At 29.6% G+C, this 18,316-nt stretch overlaps 3 protein-coding genes across 5 annotated transcripts in view; 2 read left to right on the top strand and 1 right to left on the bottom strand.

Annotated features, from left to right (window-relative positions):
• The first annotated feature begins 214 nt into the window (after positions 1–214).
• LOC115885566 (elongation of very long chain fatty acids protein-like) overlaps positions 215–18,316 on the top strand; it is a 42,972-nt gene continuing 24,870 nt past the window's right edge. The window contains exons 1-2 of one of the 3 annotated variants that reach the window (XM_030904520.1): positions 215–298; positions 754–839. The gene's annotated coding sequence lies outside the window, so the exon portion shown is untranslated. Of the gene's footprint in view, positions 299–753; positions 840–3,263; positions 3,530–11,654; positions 11,924–18,316 lie in introns of those variants that run through there. The other 2 variants (XM_030904519.1, XM_030904518.1) reach the window with 2 other exon arrangements.
• On the bottom strand, positions 9,762–10,642 carry LOC115885567 (syntenin-1-like). The gene is made up of 2 exons (XM_030904522.1): positions 10,209–10,642; positions 9,762–10,058 (listed from the first exon to the last, which is right to left on the bottom strand). The coding sequence occupies exons 1-2, from the start codon at positions 10,269–10,271 to the stop codon at positions 9,777–9,779; spliced, it is 345 nt and encodes a 114-aa protein (XP_030760382.1). The 5' UTR covers positions 10,272–10,642; the 3' UTR covers positions 9,762–9,776.
• On the top strand, positions 10,851–11,611 carry LOC115885616 (translation initiation factor eIF-2B subunit gamma-like). Its single transcript, XM_030904579.1, has 2 exons — positions 10,851–11,226; positions 11,277–11,611. The coding sequence occupies exons 1-2, from the start codon at positions 11,067–11,069 to the stop codon at positions 11,609–11,611; spliced, it is 495 nt and encodes a 164-aa protein (XP_030760439.1). The 5' UTR covers positions 10,851–11,066.

Here is an 18,316-nt window from a genome sequence, read left to right on the forward strand (position 1 = left end):
ATTTTTATGTGAGAAGATAATGGAATAACTATATCAACGAATCGGTGACCTCCCGAAATATGGAAATACATTAATATTGATTAGGTTGTAAGTATTATAGATCGACAACAATACAATACAAAGATATTAATTATTTCAGAATATCCGGTCATTCATTTCCCGATATAAAAAAATACCATGAAAATGGGAATAGGACTAGTCTAGTTTGTTCTCTTAGACAGGTCAGTTTGAAAGATCGGAGGGATAGAAATCTTTGGTTAAAACATCGTAAATGTATCTCGTACCAGTGGCGTAAAAAGTAGTACTTCGGACTGAATAAGCGTTATAAGGTTGATTCTCACTATACCTTCCCTATCAGCGACCTTCCGTTTCCCTTCCGTTCACATAAACTATTATATCATGTAAATGAATAGGACAATGCACACTATCTGTTCCATATTTTTTCCTTCCATACATTTTTTTGCCGAACGGACCGAAGCGTATCGGAAACGACGACTTTTACCTTTTAATTAAATCTATTACCTCTTTCAAAAGATACTAATGTTTAAAATAAAACTTTCGTGATGATATAAATTGTACAATAAAAAGTATGGAACTGATACGGAACGGCAGCTTACGTATAGCGTGCCAATACAATAAAAAATACGGAACGGATATGGAATGGAAACGGATGGTATAGTGAGAATCAACCTTTATGGTGCTGCCAACAAAATAGCAATTCGTATATCCGTATACCCAGTACTCTTCCTACAGTATTTCCGTTTTTTGGAAGAATTTGAAGTTTGCATTACTTGCAGTGAAGTGTGATAAACCACTACGTAACTGAAAATTTAAAAAGGGTAAGTTTTTCATTTTTTTTCAGTAATAAAGAGTCGTACTGTACCGGAAACACTGAGAGCTATAGGGTCTATTGTGTGTTTGTCCCCTTTCTAGGTCTGGACCCACTCTCCTATCCCTGCACCAACTTGTGCAGGTCGTTGATAGGACGGGATCATAGTTTCTCCAATTCTAGCTTTGCTTTCCCAAATAGAATATATCGCTTGCGATCCAGAGACTTGCAGTGACATATAGATACGTGGTCCGCTGTATCAGCATCTTTACCGCAGAGTCCGCAGCAGTGACTTCCTTGATACAGTTTATATTCATTTTACAGTTGGTAACCAATATCTTAACCTGTATCCTCAATTTTACGAGTAATTATTATACCTATAAATATTATACGTTATTACACTCTTTAAAGTGTACTTGGTCTCACCCCATACAAATTGAAATTAAGAAGTATATTATGATTTGGTCTCACACCATACAAGCAAAAACTCAGTTCAAAAAACGACTAGATTATTGAAAAGAAAAAAAAATGAAAAGACGAGAAACCAATCAGGGGCGTAGATAGGTGTATGCTATGGGGGTGGTACTATGATTAAGTCGCAAAAAAATCACCGTCGGAATTTTTTTGTCGAATTAAAACGACGGCGATTTTTTTGTCTTCAAAAATATATAAAAACATAACACAAAAATTAAAATATAGATTTGTAAATAACATAAACAAAAATGAAACAACGACGTTTATTAGTTAATTTTCTATAAACTATAAATAAAAAACTCTAAACTATCAAAAAAAACTATAAAAACTATAAAACTATAAATAAAACTACAAAACAAAATCAAGTTTTTTCTAGTACGCTGTTTGGAAAACCTATCAATAACAGCATCAACATTTATTTCAATATCTTTATGGATATTGATTAGAGTTAACCCCACCATTCGTCATGGTTAATAAGAACACTTTGTATGCTTGTAATTAGGTCGAACATATTATAAACGATAAATCAACATAATTAAAAAGCATCTCACCATACAAAGTGTTCTTATATGAAGTTATATTAATGAAAAATCTCTTTCCATAGTCAAAAACTATTTCAAAAAACGACGTATTATTGAAAAGAAAAAAAAATGAAAAGACGAGAAACCAATCACCAAAAAATATTGTGTGTGCAAACAAACAGCTATTAAATTGAAGGATTTGAATGACATATGTTTAAAAAAGTGTAGTTTGAAATGTTGAAAAAGAAATAAATTAAAAATTAATAAATAATCTCATTCACTTTCACAAAATTTGCATTAAAATGTCAATAGGCTAACTAGGCTATAGCCTAGGGCGCCGAAGAAAAATAGGCGCCACGGCGACGGCATAATTATCCCTGGTTTGTAGGCACTTTGCTACACCAAACTGGACATTCAACATTTTTGGCGGGTATTTCTTTAAAAACAAAACACATAAATAATTGGATCCAGAATTGTCATTGTCGCGATAATCCTTTGATATTTATCGACAAAGTGGCGCAAACGAAAAAGACCGCCGGCGCACAGTGGAGTATTTTTCATATCTACGAAATAACGAAATAATAATTAGGAAAATCAACCCTTATAGATTACTTTAATTTAACTGAATCTTTGTTGGTAAGGTTATAACAACAAAATTGGTATGAGGGGGGGGGGAGAGTATTGGCGCCAAATTTTATTAGCCTAGGGCGCAAATATGTCTTAATCCGCCACTGTACATTTGTACCAGCTCTGTTAACATTTTGCTGATATTAATTTTTTCTCTCACCTCTTAATTAAATCTATTACCTTCTTCAAAAGATACAAATTTTTAAAATAAAACTTTCGTAATGATATGAATTGTACAATAAAAAGTGTGGAACTGATACGGAACGGAAGCTTACGTATGTATAGCATCAATATAATAAAAAATACGGAACGGAAATGGAATGGAAACCGAAGGTATAGCGGGAATCAACATAAAAGGTTGATTCTCACTATACCTTCTATATCAGCTCCCTTCCGTTTCCCTTCCGTTTACATAAAATATTATATCATGTAAATGAATAGGACAATGCACACTATCTCTTCCGTTTCCCTTCCGTTCCATATCCTTTCGGAATACGGAACGGATATGGAATGGATATGGAATGGAAATGGAAGGTATAGTGGGAATCAACCTTAAATCGGACGATTTTTTCGCTATTGATGACGGGGTTTCGTAGATGGGGCTTTTCGTAAATACCACTTTTTCTCGCGTGTCGCGGCCTTCAATGATTACTCCTATAGCGCGGAAAGAGGTTTCACTGTTTTCCGCGCATAGCGCAGAAAGAAATCACCGTTTTCCGAAACGAGAAAACCGTCGAAAATTCGGAAAATCCTTTTTTCCGAGCCTTGAAGATCGAAAAACAGCGCAAAACGTATCTTGGCCAGGTGTAAAAGTAGTGGGGAAGGTAACGTATAAAGTCATAGTCTTGGACAGCTGCTAGCGCGCTGAGCTTTATTATTTACTGGATTAATTTAAGCGTGATGGCTCAGCAAGAACAGTAGTGGCGACTGGGACGCTCGGTAGTAGTTTGTAATTTTATGTCGACAAATCCGCGCCATTCTTCGTCTTCGAATTCCGCTCGCCGTTATCGGATATTCCGCATCGACGTCTACAGTGGCTGTGATAAATAAGAGATAGTTCACATAGAAATAAGAAAAGGTGAGTTTTTCTTTGTTTTTTTTTAATTAAAACTGAAAAATTGTCAATAGATATTTTGTTATTATTTCTCATCGTATTAAGAAAATTTAAATGATTTTAAATAAGATTGGAGTATGTATTAAATAAAAATTTTAAAAAAATATACGGGGATTTCAGGGGTATTTAGTACGATATATACATGCGAGGAAATGTGACTTGAAATGTAGAAATTGTAAAAATAAACAAAAGACAATATCAGAAAGTTAAGAAAAATGTATAACCACTTTTTTTCATATACATCCTCTCTACTTTAAGGTTTTTCGAAAGATTACTGATTTCTTGAGATTTGCAAACATAGACATTTAGATTTTCTACTGTATGTTTCCGACATTATTGACAATTTGAGAAAAATGCTTGATAAAAATTTTGCTTGTTCTAAAATTGTTAATACCTTTGTACTTTTAATTTTTTTTAGCACTTTAAAGAAAAATAAAACAAAAACATGAAAATTCTTTTATACCGTATGATTGAAAAAAAAACGGCGTCAGCGATGGCTATGAAATGAAGATCACTGTCTTTTATATGTAATTTTGTATGGGAAATGTCTTCGATCGTCATTTCCCAGCCAACTGGACGCTGTTTTCCTTCGATCATACGGTAGATGATTATTATTAATTCTAATTAGTGTCATATTTTTTGTTGTTGTTAAAGTATCCTCGCATTGAACTAAATAAATTTTGTGTTTCTCTAACATTTTAAAACAGCAAAAAATATGACTTTAATTAAAATTCTATCAAAACAATCTACTAAAGAATAAAAACTAATGAAAACGAACTTATATTACCATAGAAACGCGTTTTCATTTTTTGGGAAAAAATTCAACTATATTCTCATGTTTTGTTTTTAAATTTTCTCTAAAACGGTATGGAAATTTGGAAAGGTATAAGCGAGATAAACCATTTTAGAACAAGCAATTTTTTTATGAGGAATGCATTTTTATCAAAATGTCGATAACAATAAAGTTTTTCCTCTTGTAAAGACAATCCTGAGACGTACTGTTATAACGAACGTGTGAATTATTTTGGTTTAATCTGTGTATTTAAAAATTTCTTTCAATAAAATTGTAGACTTTTTTTCCTAGAGTTTCCAGAGATATTTGCATGATAATAACTGCATGGCTACATATTGGAGGTAGTAAAAAACTTTAAATGTAGCAGTTGCATAATAAAGACGATAAGTAAGTTAAGAAAAAAATAGAACACCCTGTATATTTTAAGATTTCTGAAAGGTGTATTTGGTCAATTTCAAAGATATTAGAGACTAAATCTCTAGATTAGATTCTTAGAGGTGGCTTTCGGCCTGATCCACTGCGACCTTCCCAGATCTATTGTGGTGCTCTTCTGATCCTGGGATTACAGTCTCCAGTCCTATCTTTTTCACAAAGTTTAGCAACTTGGAGACTGAACCCTCTATGTAGCTCCCTGGCAATGGCCTATCGTTGCCTATATTACTGAGAACCGCACATTTACCAAGCTGTCACACCGACATAAATGTGTTCTGTCTTTTCTTCTTCAGATTGGCAGAAACTTATATAGCTTGCCTGTCTGTCAGTCCCATCAGCTTATTTATATGCCTATTTAGCTTACAATGCCCTGTTAGTAGACCTACTACAGCTTTGACTGAGAACTTGGTTTCAAAGATAATAATTTTACTATAGTAAGCATTTCCTTAAATCGTTTTAAAATAATTTTGGTTTGATCAGTCTTTGTAAAAAGAAATTAAATCTGTATCAAAAAATCAAGACATTTTTCAATATATATTACTCATATTACTCATATCTTTTGTATCTCTTCTGATTTACTAGATCAATGTAGTGTGCATTTAGTGTATTCTCATATGGGACATCGTGTATGTAATCATATTAATATACATAACACTGCAAGAAAACTATTTCCAATTTGTATAATCATATTTTTATACACTTTTAAAATACTTTTAACCTACATATTCAAGTACATACATATAACATATTTGTAATAATTTTTTCTACATTTTAATATTTTAATTATTAGAGTTAAAATTGGATTTTTGTTAAACTTTTTGTTCAATAAATAATTCATAATTACTTACGTCCAAAGGTTGACTTTTTAATATAAAACACCTTTTTTGAAAAAAATACTACATATAGTTCATATCAAATAAACTTTTAATCACGTGATTAAGCTTGACCAGCACAGCGTTGCCCATTTTACATATTTTCTTTTAATCAACATATTTTAGGAAACAAAAATAAATTAATTTAAAATATAAAAAGAGTTATTATTTACATCAAAAACTATTAAAAATCGCAAGCTCTAAGAGTCTTGCAGCTAGACCAAGACTATGACTACATGTTAACTTGCATTTGCTGATCACTATCAATCATTTTAAAACAATTTTCTTCAAATGATATGTTATTGACTGAAATTCTCGTAATTCTTTGAAAAGTTTAATTGTCTATATTCTAGAGATGGTTGATATTACTTTAATTAAACTATTAAAAACTATGCTTACCGAATTATAGTTTGAAGGTGTCATAACATAAATATTAATAATGAATAGATATTAATAACGTAATAGTCTGTACTAATAAAACTATGAATAATATTAATAGTTGTGCACTTTGTTTTTGTAAATATTGCTGATGATTAAACATAAAATTAATGTATAATTATAGAAAACTTGTTTCATTTTTAATTTTTGGTACTCTAATAAATATGTATATGTGATGGCAAATTCGTTTAAAAAAAGTAATTTGTTTCCTCTTTCACATACATTAATGGATGGAAATAATAATATGTAAATAATAAAGAAGAAAAAATCATATATAGATGACACAGGGGCGGATCCAGGATTCAGGAGGAAGGGGAGGGGCTTAGACACAATTAAAACTTTACTCAAAGAGCATACTCCGGAGTCGTTTCTGAAATAAGAAATTAATAATATCGTATTGCATGACTGAAAAAAATCTATTTTATTTAAAAATATTGGCAAGTCGTATTTATAAAGGTGAAAATGTATTTAAACTATTTTATATCCATAATTATAATTATGTATTATTATTTACTATGACATGGCAGGAACAACAAATAGTATTGATATAGGTTATTATCCTTCTAATACATAATTAATTTATTGAATTAAAATATCTGTATTTTTAAGAAATTTATTTTTTTAATTTTTATTTTTTAATTGCATATTACTAATTTACCTACTAGCACAATAAGTTGAAGTTAACAAAGGAAGAAGGAAGTTTTATACAGTTAAACTCATCGTACACTTGGTATGTATACGTATTTGTTTAACCATTATTATACAGATTTAGACAAATATGTCAAGTGCCTATTATGTTAATATTACCCAGCTTAATAATAATTGCATTCGGCTTGGGTATGTGAATAATAATTATAGAAATTAGGTTTAATAGGTTTTACATCCTAGTAGGCATATTATTAATACTGACACTCTACATAGTATATTTTTATTTAAGATTATTTATTTATACCTATATATTTGTATGAGACTACTTTCATTTTTGGTTTACAATTGCAAATTTATTTTATTCTTTTTAACATAGGTAGTACTAAATTATTTGATTTTTGTTAAAAGTAGATTTATAAACATATTCCTGAAATAACACAGACATATTTTAAGCTTAATTTGTAATGATTGTGCAATTATATTTTTGTAATTTATAGCAAAATGAGATTATTGAGGTAAATCGTCAATAACCGTTAGGAAACTAGCGGTTTGGTTACTTTTAAACAAATTAATGTTACGTCTTTATTTATTGAAATGATATACATTTTCCTGTTTTTAATTAATTTTGCACTAAACTGTCTACAAAAAGAAACTTAAATAAACTGATGGGAAAACTGATGTGGAGTTAGCAGTGTTTGTGGCAGTGTCATATTGAGTATAACACTTAATAAAAAAGAGCCATAAAATAAATTCTAAATTAGATGAATAGTCTGATTGAACATGGGTCCGATTCTGCTTTGTTTCTTAGCTACAGGGTGTTAAAGTCATATTAATCTATCGATTAATTATAATTTTCCTCCAAGTACTTATAGTGATTCGAATGAAATTTTGAGAGTAAAAATTACTATATGTGCTACATATTTTAATGCTAAAAAAGTGTCGATAAATTTATCAGGGACGTGCATATGGATTATCACTGGAATATCTGCGTGCCAAAAAACGTGTGCGCCTCTGACTTTTTTCTTTTGATATCAAAATTGTGCAAGCCATTTTTTAATGCCAATTAAAAGTTATCTCTTGATATTTTGTTGAATTCGGCCTCCTTGAGGTAAACGCAATTTTATTAACCACAATTAATAAAATTATAATAAAAATAAAATAAATAAATTATATATTTTACCTAATTTATTATTAAATATTATGACTATTAGTTATTATTACTATTAATCCAACCTACAGTAATTTCAAATAGAAAAATAATGGTATTTAAGATCATTACAAAAAAAAATAATTTTAAAAGTTTTAACATCCTGTAACTCTAAAACTATACATTTCCGTACCCATGTTTATAGGAACTTTTTTTCATATATTTTGATGAGGAATTAATGAGTACTTTTTTAAAACTTTCGCAAGTTAATGGGTATTAAAATTTTATAAAGGTTGCTATAAGACTTGGATCAAGGCAAATATATGCGTTTATCTCATCGAGAAAATATGAAGAGATAACTTTTAATCGGCATTAAACTGCTTATACTATTTTGCTAACAAGAAAAAAAAGTCAATGGCGTACATGCTTTTTTTAGAAAAATATTCCAGTGATAACCCATATGCACGTCCCTGGGGAATATGTCGATAACTTTTTAGCTTTAAAATATATCGCATTTATAGTAACTTTTACCCTCAAAATTTTATTCGAAACGCCGAAAGTACTTGGAAAAAAATTATAATAAATCGAAAAAGTATATTAAGACTTTAACACTCTGTAGATACGAAACAAAGCAGAATCGGATCTATGTTGATATGAAAAATAAATCTTATTTTTACGTAAAGAATCTCCCCACGAGAAATGGCACATGTTAGGTATAATTACTATAGAATATTATATCGTGCAATTGCCAAGTCATTATAATAATTATTACTGAAAGAAAGATGACTAATATTGATACTAACAATTTATAACAAAATTGTTGAATAGGTGTTTAAAGAGAGACTAAATAAAATAAACTGACTTGTATTTCCTTGAGATCTCCACAACTTTTATAGCGGAGGAATTGTGTTGTGACTTGGCATTTTTTACATTCTATGTTTTTGGGATTCGCTTTTTGAAGAGACACCAACATTTTTCATATTTTTTACATCAAATGCCTTTGCTTTTGCTAGAGAAAGTCCCAAATACTGAAAAATCTTTAGAAGATGTTTAGATTACATATGAAAAGTATATAAAACAGTGATATATGATATATACTTAATGGGATAATTACCTCAATCTTGTCACAAAGAGCATTTCTATGTTTAATTGCCGCATAAGGGTCATTATTATTGGGACAAGAAAAGTTGGTAAGTATAGTGATGGATTTACTATTAATTTACTAATAAAAATATAGAAATGTATTTAGAAAACATATCAAGTGGTATAATATAATGGATACACATATATATTTACATAAATATACCAGACATGAAGTAGAGGAATGCTATAATGGGACTTAAGTTATTTGATTGTATCAACCATTTATCAAAATTACATAAACATAAAAGTGCAATATTGCACTATTTGTGTTGGGTTGGGTAATATATAATATAACAATGAATCTTGTAAACTGTTTTAAATTTTAAAATAAATGGTTGTGCACTGATAAACCAAACAACATTTATTATCCATAAAATTTAAAACAAACAAAATAATAAACACATATATTCAGGATATTAATTTAAAATGATATTTGTTTTACAGCAATCATAGATAGAAATCACTTTCTAATTTTATGAAAGAGAACTCTTAGATATAGCTCCCATTTCTGTAGCTTAACAAATTACACACAATGATCAGTGTAATTTCAATATCTATAGAATAGTTAGAAATTCATAAAATTTCATAGCAAGTGTCAACTAGGTTTTAATGCAATTTTTATCTATTAAATTGACAAATGACAAAAGTAGGTACTCTTTTCAAAATTCATATCACATTTATATATTTCAAAACATTAACTAATTAGTGTTAATTTACACCTGGGTTTTAAAAGAAGAATTAGTCATAGTGAATGGACAAATAATATTCTGCTGGAATTACCCAATAAAGGTCAAAAAATGTGAAAATTATGAGCAATAACATTATAAATACCTGTTGGTAAATTGATATTTGCTGATGTTGTAGATATTCTGGCATATTTTCCTTAATAACTAGTTCACTTAATTCCAATCCCATATAATTACCAAGGGATGGATATGCATTTCCGACATCCACTGACACAGCTCCTGCATTATAAGTCCCAGGATTGTACGGTGGAGGATTGCTATAGCTGCTAAATGCCTAATTATAAAATACATAATTTTATTAATTATACTTCTTACAATAAACGATCAGTGTGCGTAGAGTGCATTAATTGAATAATTATTGATCAAAACATTATTTGCACTTGAGAAACATATTTAAATTAAAAAGAAAACAATGTATACTTACTTCTGCTTGAGCTCTACCCAACTGATCAACTTTCATATCCTCCAGACTAGGATAGAGAGACATTTTCCTGGATACTTTAATCAACTACTATGGAGGGCTTAAAAAGCTTTTAGCTGCTTTTAGCCTCGGTATCAATTACCTTTTAATCAAACGTTTTATAGTCAACGACAATTAAATTTCTACAGCAATAGACTTGGTCTAAAACTATGCCAATGTCTGATCTCCACATAAAAGAGATCAAATTTTTAATAATATGGTATAATCACGGAATAATTATGATTCACAAAAAGATAAAAAATACTTGGAATCTTGGAATTCGCAACCAACTCCAATTTGTCAGAATGAAAAACAAACACCATAAAAAATAATAGATATAAAGGAAAACACTCGGACCTTAACTTGGACCTTGGACTTCAACAATGTCAATAAGAGTAAGAGACAGTTGCGACAACCCGAGCAGAAAACGCCAAAGGTGTATGAATCGATTGGAATCGATTATAGTTTTTGATTGGTTTTCGACCACAAGGCACAAAATAAAAATAACCTATTCTGTATCTCCCGTTTTATATATGATACTGGTTAGATTTGGGTTAGATTTAGATTTATAAATTTATATTCTGCGGCTACAGCGATAGAAGAGCGATAGCGATCCTCATATCATATATATGTCATTCCCGTCATTCTTAATTTCCCGATCTAACCTAACACCTAACTTAAAACTTTATTATTTAGCTTTTGAATTTTAATAATTTTAAATAAATCTCAGATCTCCAATTCTGTAATTTTAATGTATACTCCATATACTGTATCTTAGTTTATTCTGTATCTCCATATATTATATTAATATAATAAACAAATATGACAATTCCGGCAGAATTCCAAGCTGTTGTTTTAGCAGCTGGAAAAGGTTCACGTATGTTAGAATTTACATCTGGAAAGCCAAAATGTTTACTTCCAATAGGAAGTAAACCACTTATTTGGTATACACTCAGCAAACTTCAAAAATCAGGATTTACTGGTACGTGTATGATTATCTTTTTGTGACTCTTTAAAATCTTATTTTTGTAGAGGTCATTATGATTGTTCTTGAACTCCAGAAAACAGAAATTCAAAGTGCAATCGATATTGAAATAGAAAAAAATACTTTAAACATTAAAATAGATTATGTTTCTGTTTTGGATGATAAAGATGATTTGGGTACAGCAGACAGTTTGAGACTGAAGGAAATACAAGAGAAATTAAAATCTGATGTTTTGATTTTATCTTGTGATCTCATTACAGATGTAGATATATCAGGCGTTTTAAATACATTTAGAAAGTATAATGCTTCTGTTACCACATTATTTTTTCACGAAACGCGAAAACCGTCGAAAATTCGGAAAATCCTTTTTTCCGAGCCTTGAAGATCGAAAAACAGCGCAAAACGTATCTTGGCCAGGTGTAAAAGTAGTGGGGAAGGTAACGTATAAAGTCATAGTCTTGGACAGCTGCTAGCGCGCTGAGCTTTATTATTTACTGGATTAATTTAAGCGTGATGGCTCAGCAAGAACAGTAGTGGCGACTGGGACGCTCGGTAGTAGTTTGTAATTTTTATGTCGACAAATCCGCGCCATTCTTCGTCTTCGAATTCCGCTCGCCGTTATCGGATATTCCGCATCGACGTCTACAGTGGCTGTGATAAATAAGAGATACTGTTCACATAGAAATAAGAAAAGGTGAGTTTTTCTTTGTTTTTTTTTAATTAAAACTGAAAAATTGTCAATAGATATTTTGTTATTATTTCTCATCGTATTAAGAAAATTTAAATGATTTTAAATAAGATTGGAGTATGTATTAAATAAAAATTTTAAAAAAATATACGGGGGTTTCAGGGGTATTTAGTACGATATATACATGCGAGGAAATGTGACTTGAAATGTAGAAATTGTAAAAATAAACAAAAGACGATATCAGAAAGTTAAGAAAAATGTATAACCACTTTTTTTCATATACATTTTCTCTACTTTAAGGTTTTTCGAAAGACTACTGATTTCTTGAGATTTGGAAACATAGACATTTAGATTTTCTACTGTATGTTTCCGACATTATTGACATTTTGAGAAAAATGCTTGATAAAAATTTTGCTTGTTCTAAAATTGTTAATACCCTTGTACTTTTAAATTTTTTTAGCACTTTAAAGAAAATTAAAACAAAAACATGAAATTTTTTTTATACCGTATGATCGAAAAAAAAACGGCGTCAGCGATGGCTATGAAATGAAGATCACTGTCTTTTATATGTAATTTTATATGGGAAATGTCTTCGATCGTCATTTCCCAGTCAACTGGACGCCGCGTTTTCCTTCGATCATACGGTAGATGATTATTATTAATTCTAATTAGTGTTATATTTTTTCCTGTTGTTAAAGTATCCTCGCATTGAACTAAATAAATTTTGTGTTTCTCTAACATTTTAAAACAACAAAAAATATGACTTTAATTAAAATTCTATCAATAATTAACAATCTTCTAAAGAATAAAAACTAATGAAAACGAACTTATATTACCATAGAAACGCGTTTTGATTTTTTAGGAAAAAATTCAACTATATTCTCATGTTTTGTTTTTAAATTTTCTCTAAAACGGTATGGAAATTTGGAAAGGTATAAGCGAGATAAAACATTTTAGAACAAGCAATTTTTTTATGAGGAATGCATTTTTATCAAAATGTCGATAACAAAAAAGTTTTTCCTCTTGTAAAGACAATCCGAAGACGTACTGTTATAACGAATATGTGAATTATTTTGGTTTAATCTGTGTATTTAAAATTTCTTTCAATAAAATTCTATAGACTTTTTTTCTTAGAGTTTCCAGAGATATTTGCATGATAATAACTGCATGGCTACGTATTGGAGGTAGTAAAAAACTTTAAATGTAGCAGTTGCATAATAAAGACGATAAGAAAGTTAAGAAAAAAATATAACTAAAAAAATAGAACACCCTGTATATTTTAAGATTTTTGAAAGGTGTGTTTGTCCAATTTCAAAGATATTAGAGATTAGATTCTAATCTAATCTCTAATATCTTTTTTAAATCTCTAGATTAGATTCTTCGAGGTGGCTTTCGGCCTGATCCACTGCGACCTTCCCAGATCTATTGTGGTGCTCTTCTGATCCTGGGATTACAGTCTCCAGTCCTATCTTTTTCACAAAGTTTAGCAACTTGGAGACTGAACCCTCTATGTAGCTCCCTGGCAATGGCCTATCGTTGCCTATATTACCGAGAACTGCACATTTACCAAGCTGTCACACCGACATAAAATGTGTTCTGTCTTTTCTTCTTCAGATTGGCAGAACCTAATATAGCTTCGTCTGTCAGTTCCATCAGCTTATTTATATGCCTATTTAGCTTACAATGCCCTGTTAGTAGACCTACTACAGCTTTGACTGAGAACTTGGTTTCAAAGATATGGTAATTTTACTATAGGCATTTCTTTAAATCGTTTTAAAATAATTTGGGTTTGATCAGTCTTTGTAAAAGAAATTAAATCTGTATCAAAAAAATCAAGACATTTTTTCAATATATATTACTCATATTACTCATATCTTTGTATCTCTTCTGGTTTACTAGATCAATGTAGTGTGCATTTAGTGTATTCTCATATGGGACATCGTGTATGTAATCATATTAATATACATAACACTGCAAGAAAACTATTTCCAATTTGTATAATCATATTTTTATACACTTTTAAAATACTTTTAACCTACATATTCAAGTACATACATATAACATATTTGTAATAATTTTTTCTACATTTTAATATTTTAATTATTAGAGTTAAAATTGGATTTTTGTTAAACTTTTTGTTCAATAAATAATTCATAATTACTTACGTCCAAAGGTTGACTTTTCAATATAAAACACCTTTTTTGAAAAAAATACTACATATAGTTCATATCAAATAAACTTTTAATCACGTGATTAAGCTTGACCAGCACAGCGTTGCCCATATTACATATTTTCTTTTAATCAACATATTTTAGGAAACAAAAATAAATTAATTTTAAATATATAAAGAGTTATTATTTACATCAAAAACTATTAAAAATCGCAAGCTCTAAGAGTCTTGCAGCTAGGCCAAGACTATGACTACATGTTAACTTGCATTTGCTGATCACTATCAGTCACTTTAAAACAATTTTCTTCAAATGATATGTTATTGACTGAAATTCTCGTAATTCGTTGAAAAGTTGAATTGTCTATATTCTATATGGTTGATATTACTTTAATTAAACTATTAAAAACTATGCTTACCGAATTATAGTTTGAAGGTGTCATAACATAAATATTAATAATGAATAGATATTAATAACGTAATAGTCTGTACTAATAAAACTATGAATAATATTAATAGTTGTGCACTTTGTTTTTGTAAATATTGCTGATGATTAAAACATAAAATTAATGTATAATTATAGAAAACTTGTTTCATTTTAATTTTTGGTACTCTAATAAATAGGTATATGTGATGGCAAATTCGTTTAAAAAAAATTAATTTGTTTCCTCTTTTCATACATTAATAGATGGAAATAATAATATGTAAATAATAAAGAAGAAAAATCATATATAGATGACAGGGGCGGATCCAGGATTCGGTAAGGGGGAGGGGGGGGGCTAGACACAATTAAAACTTTACTCAAAGTGCATACTCCGGAGTCGTTTCTGAAATAAGAAATTAATAATATCGTATTGCATGACTGAAAAAAATCTATTTTATTTAAAATATTGGCAAGTCGTATTTATAAGGTGAAAATGTATTTAAACTATTTTATATCCATAACTATAATTATGTATTATTATTTACTATGACATGGCAGGAACAACAAATAGTATTGATATAGGTTATTATCCTTCTAATATATAATTAATTTATTGAATTAAAATATCTGTATTTTTTAAGAAATTATTTTTTTTTAATTTTTATTTTTTTAATTGCATATTACTAATTTACCTACTAGCACAATAAGTTGAAGTTAACAAAGGAAGAAGGAAGTTTTATACAGTTAAACTCATCGTACACTTGGTATGTATACGTATTTGTTTAACCATTATACAGATTTAGACAAATATGTCAAGTGCCTATTATGTTAATATTACCCAGCTTAATAATAATTGCATTCGGCTTGGGTATGTGAATAATAATTATAGAAATTAGGTTTAATAGGTTTTACATCCTAGTAGGCATATTATTAATACTGACACTCTAAATAGTATATTTTTATTTAAAATTATTTATTTATACCTATATATTTGTGAGAGACTACTTTCATTTTTGGTTTACAATTGCAAATTTATTTTGTTCTTTTTAACATAGGTAGTACTAAATTATTTGATTTTTGTCAAAAGTAGATTTATTAACATATTCCTTAAATAACACAGACATATTTTAAGCTTAATTTGTAATGATCGTGCAATTATATTTTTGTAATTTATAGCAAAATGAGATTATTGAGGTAAATCGTCAATAACCGTTAGGAAACTAGCGGTTTGGTTACTTTTAAACAAATTAATGTTACGTCTTTATTTATTGAAATGATATACATTTTCCTGTTTTTAATTAATTTTGCACTAAACTGTCTACAAAAAGAAACTTAAATGAACTGATGGGAAAACTAATGTGGAGTTAGCAGTGTTTGTGGCAGTGTCATATTGAGTATAACACTTAATAAAAAAGAGCCATAAAATAAATTCTAAATTAGATGAATAGTCTGATTGAACATGCGTCCGATTCTGCTTTGTTTCTTAGCTACAAGGTGTTAAAGTCTTATTAATTTATCGATTAATTATAATTTTCCTCCAAGTACTTTTAGTGATTCGAATGAAATTTTGAGGGTAAAAATTACTATATGTGCTACATATTTTAATGCTAAAAAAGTGTCGATAAATTTATCAGGGACGTGCATAAGGGTTATCACTGGAATATCTGTGTGCCAAAAAACGTGTGCGCCTCTGACTTTTCTTTTGATATCAAAATTGTGCAAGCCATTTTTTAATGCCAATTAAAAGTTATCTCTTGATATTTTGTTGAATTCGGCCTCCTTGAGGTAAACGCAATTTTATTAACAACAATTAATAAAATTATAATAAAAATAAAATAAATAAATTATATATTTTACCTAATTTATTATTAAATATTATGACTATTAGTTATGATTACTATTAATCCAACCTACAGCAATTTCAAATAAAAAAATAATGGTATTTAAGATAATTACAAAAAAAACTAATTTTAACAAGTTTCCTGTAACTCTAAAACTATGCATTCCCGTACCCATGTTTATAGGAACTTTTTTTCATATTTTTTGATGAGGAATTAATGAGTACTTTTTTAAAACTTTCGCAAGTTAATGGGTATTAAAATTTTATAAAGGTTGCTAAATATATATAATACTCATTGGATCAAGGCAAATATATGCGTTTATCTCATCGAGGAGGCCGAAATCGAGAAAATATGAAGAGATAACTTTTAATCGGCATTAAACTGCTTATACTATTTTGCTAACAAGAAAAAAAAGTCAGTGGCGTACATGCTTTTTTTAGAAAAATATTCCAGTGATAACCCATATGCACGTCCCTGGTGAATATGTCGACACTTTTTTAGCTTTAAAATATGTCGCATTTATAGTAACTTTTACCCTCAAAATTTTATTCGAAACGCCGAAAGTACTTGGAAAAAAATTATAATAAATCGAAAAAGTATATTAAGACTTTAACACCTGTAGGAACGAAACAAAGCAGAATCGGATCTATGTTGATATGAAAAATAAATCTTATTTTTACGTAAAGAATCTCCCCACGAGAAATGGCACATGTTAGGTATAATTACTATAGAATATTATATCGTGCAATTGCCAAATCATTATAATAATTATTACGGAAAGAAAGATGACTAATATTGATACTAACAATTTATAACAAAATTGTTGAATAGGTGCTTAAAGAGAGACTAAATAAAATAAACTGACTTGGTTTTCATGAGATCTCACAACTTTTTATAGCGGAGGAATTGTGTTGTGACTTGGCATTTTTTTACATTCTATGTTTTTGACGGGATTCGCTTTTGAAGAAGACACCAACATTTTTTCGTAATTTTTACATCAAATGCCTTTGCTTTTGATTCTATAGTCAACAGAACTAGTAAGTTGTGGTCCCGAAGCAGGTCTTCTTGACATAAGATTTGTTTCGTTTAATCTTCTTCTTACTGTTGGTACAGCTGAAATTTCGACTTCTGATAAGATTTAATATTGTGAATCCAATATAAGCTGTCGATAATTTGACTAAGTAATGATTGTGTTTACGCGGCGCACCTATAAATCCAAACAATTTCCGTCTAAAATTAGCGCTTTTCCGCGCAAAAATCTACGTATCGCCGCTCGAAGCGAACAAAAACTCTTCGAAAACGATACTTGCTCAACGGAATTTCGTACCGAGCGAGGTACTTGTTATTAAAAGTCGATTTCGACACCGCCCGGTGATCATACTACTACGGTTTTTAGGCTAAACAACATAACTACACTTTTCCTTTCGACGTTCGCTTTGAATTTACCAATCGCGCATTATTTTACAGATTTATAAATGTAATTAACTTATTTAAATCGCATTTTGCGACATATACCTTCTACTCGAGTACCACTTGGTGGCGCAAGTCCAAATCCGTCATAAGTAGGTGCAAAAATACTAGGATCTATTATAAGATATAAATACTCATAATAGGCTTGGTGCATTTCAGTTTTAGAATGTCTTTTTTTCAGAATTATTTCAGATTTTAAAAATTCCGACCGCAGCGCTCGATACGGCAGAAATTAAAAGTTTTCGCTCTGTATTTCACGCAGCTCCGATGTTGATCGCATTGAAATAATATTAAAATCGAAGTCGAGAAAAAAAAATTGTTGAAAATTTTATATTTTTTCTTGACATTTTCCGGGAACTTTTAAAAAACTTTTTAGTGCCACTGGTTTATTCAGATGAGGCGTAGAATAACCTGAAAAAACTCGTGAAAAATCCTTAATAACCGGTTATCGCCAGCGGTTCTCAAAATGTTGCCATTATTTTTTTAAATTTTCAAAC

The sequence above is a fragment of the Sitophilus oryzae genome, unplaced genomic scaffold (assembly GCF_002938485.1).
Source record: "Sitophilus oryzae breed Bouriz unplaced genomic scaffold, Soryzae_2.0 scaffold_402_pilon_pilon, whole genome shotgun sequence".
NCBI classification, from domain to species: Eukaryota; Metazoa; Arthropoda; class Insecta; order Coleoptera; family Curculionidae; genus Sitophilus; species Sitophilus oryzae.

Excerpts from the sequence above, each read along its gene's own strand:
- LOC115885567 (XM_030904522.1), bottom strand. The coding sequence starts at position 10,271 with ATGTCTCTCTATCCTAGTCTGGAGGATATGAAAGTTGATCAGTTGGGT. Across the intron at positions 10,059-10,208 it reads TGGGTAGAGCTCAAGCAGAA|GCATTTAGCAGCTATAGCAA; the intron begins GTAAGTATACAT and ends TTTTATAATTAG.
- LOC115885616 (XM_030904579.1), top strand. The coding sequence starts at position 11,067 with ATGACAATTCCGGCAGAATTCCAAGCTGTTGTTTTAGCAGCTGGAAAA. Across the intron at positions 11,227-11,276 it reads TCAAAAATCAGGATTTACTG|AGGTCATTATGATTGTTCTT; the intron begins GTACGTGTATGA and ends TTATTTTTGTAG.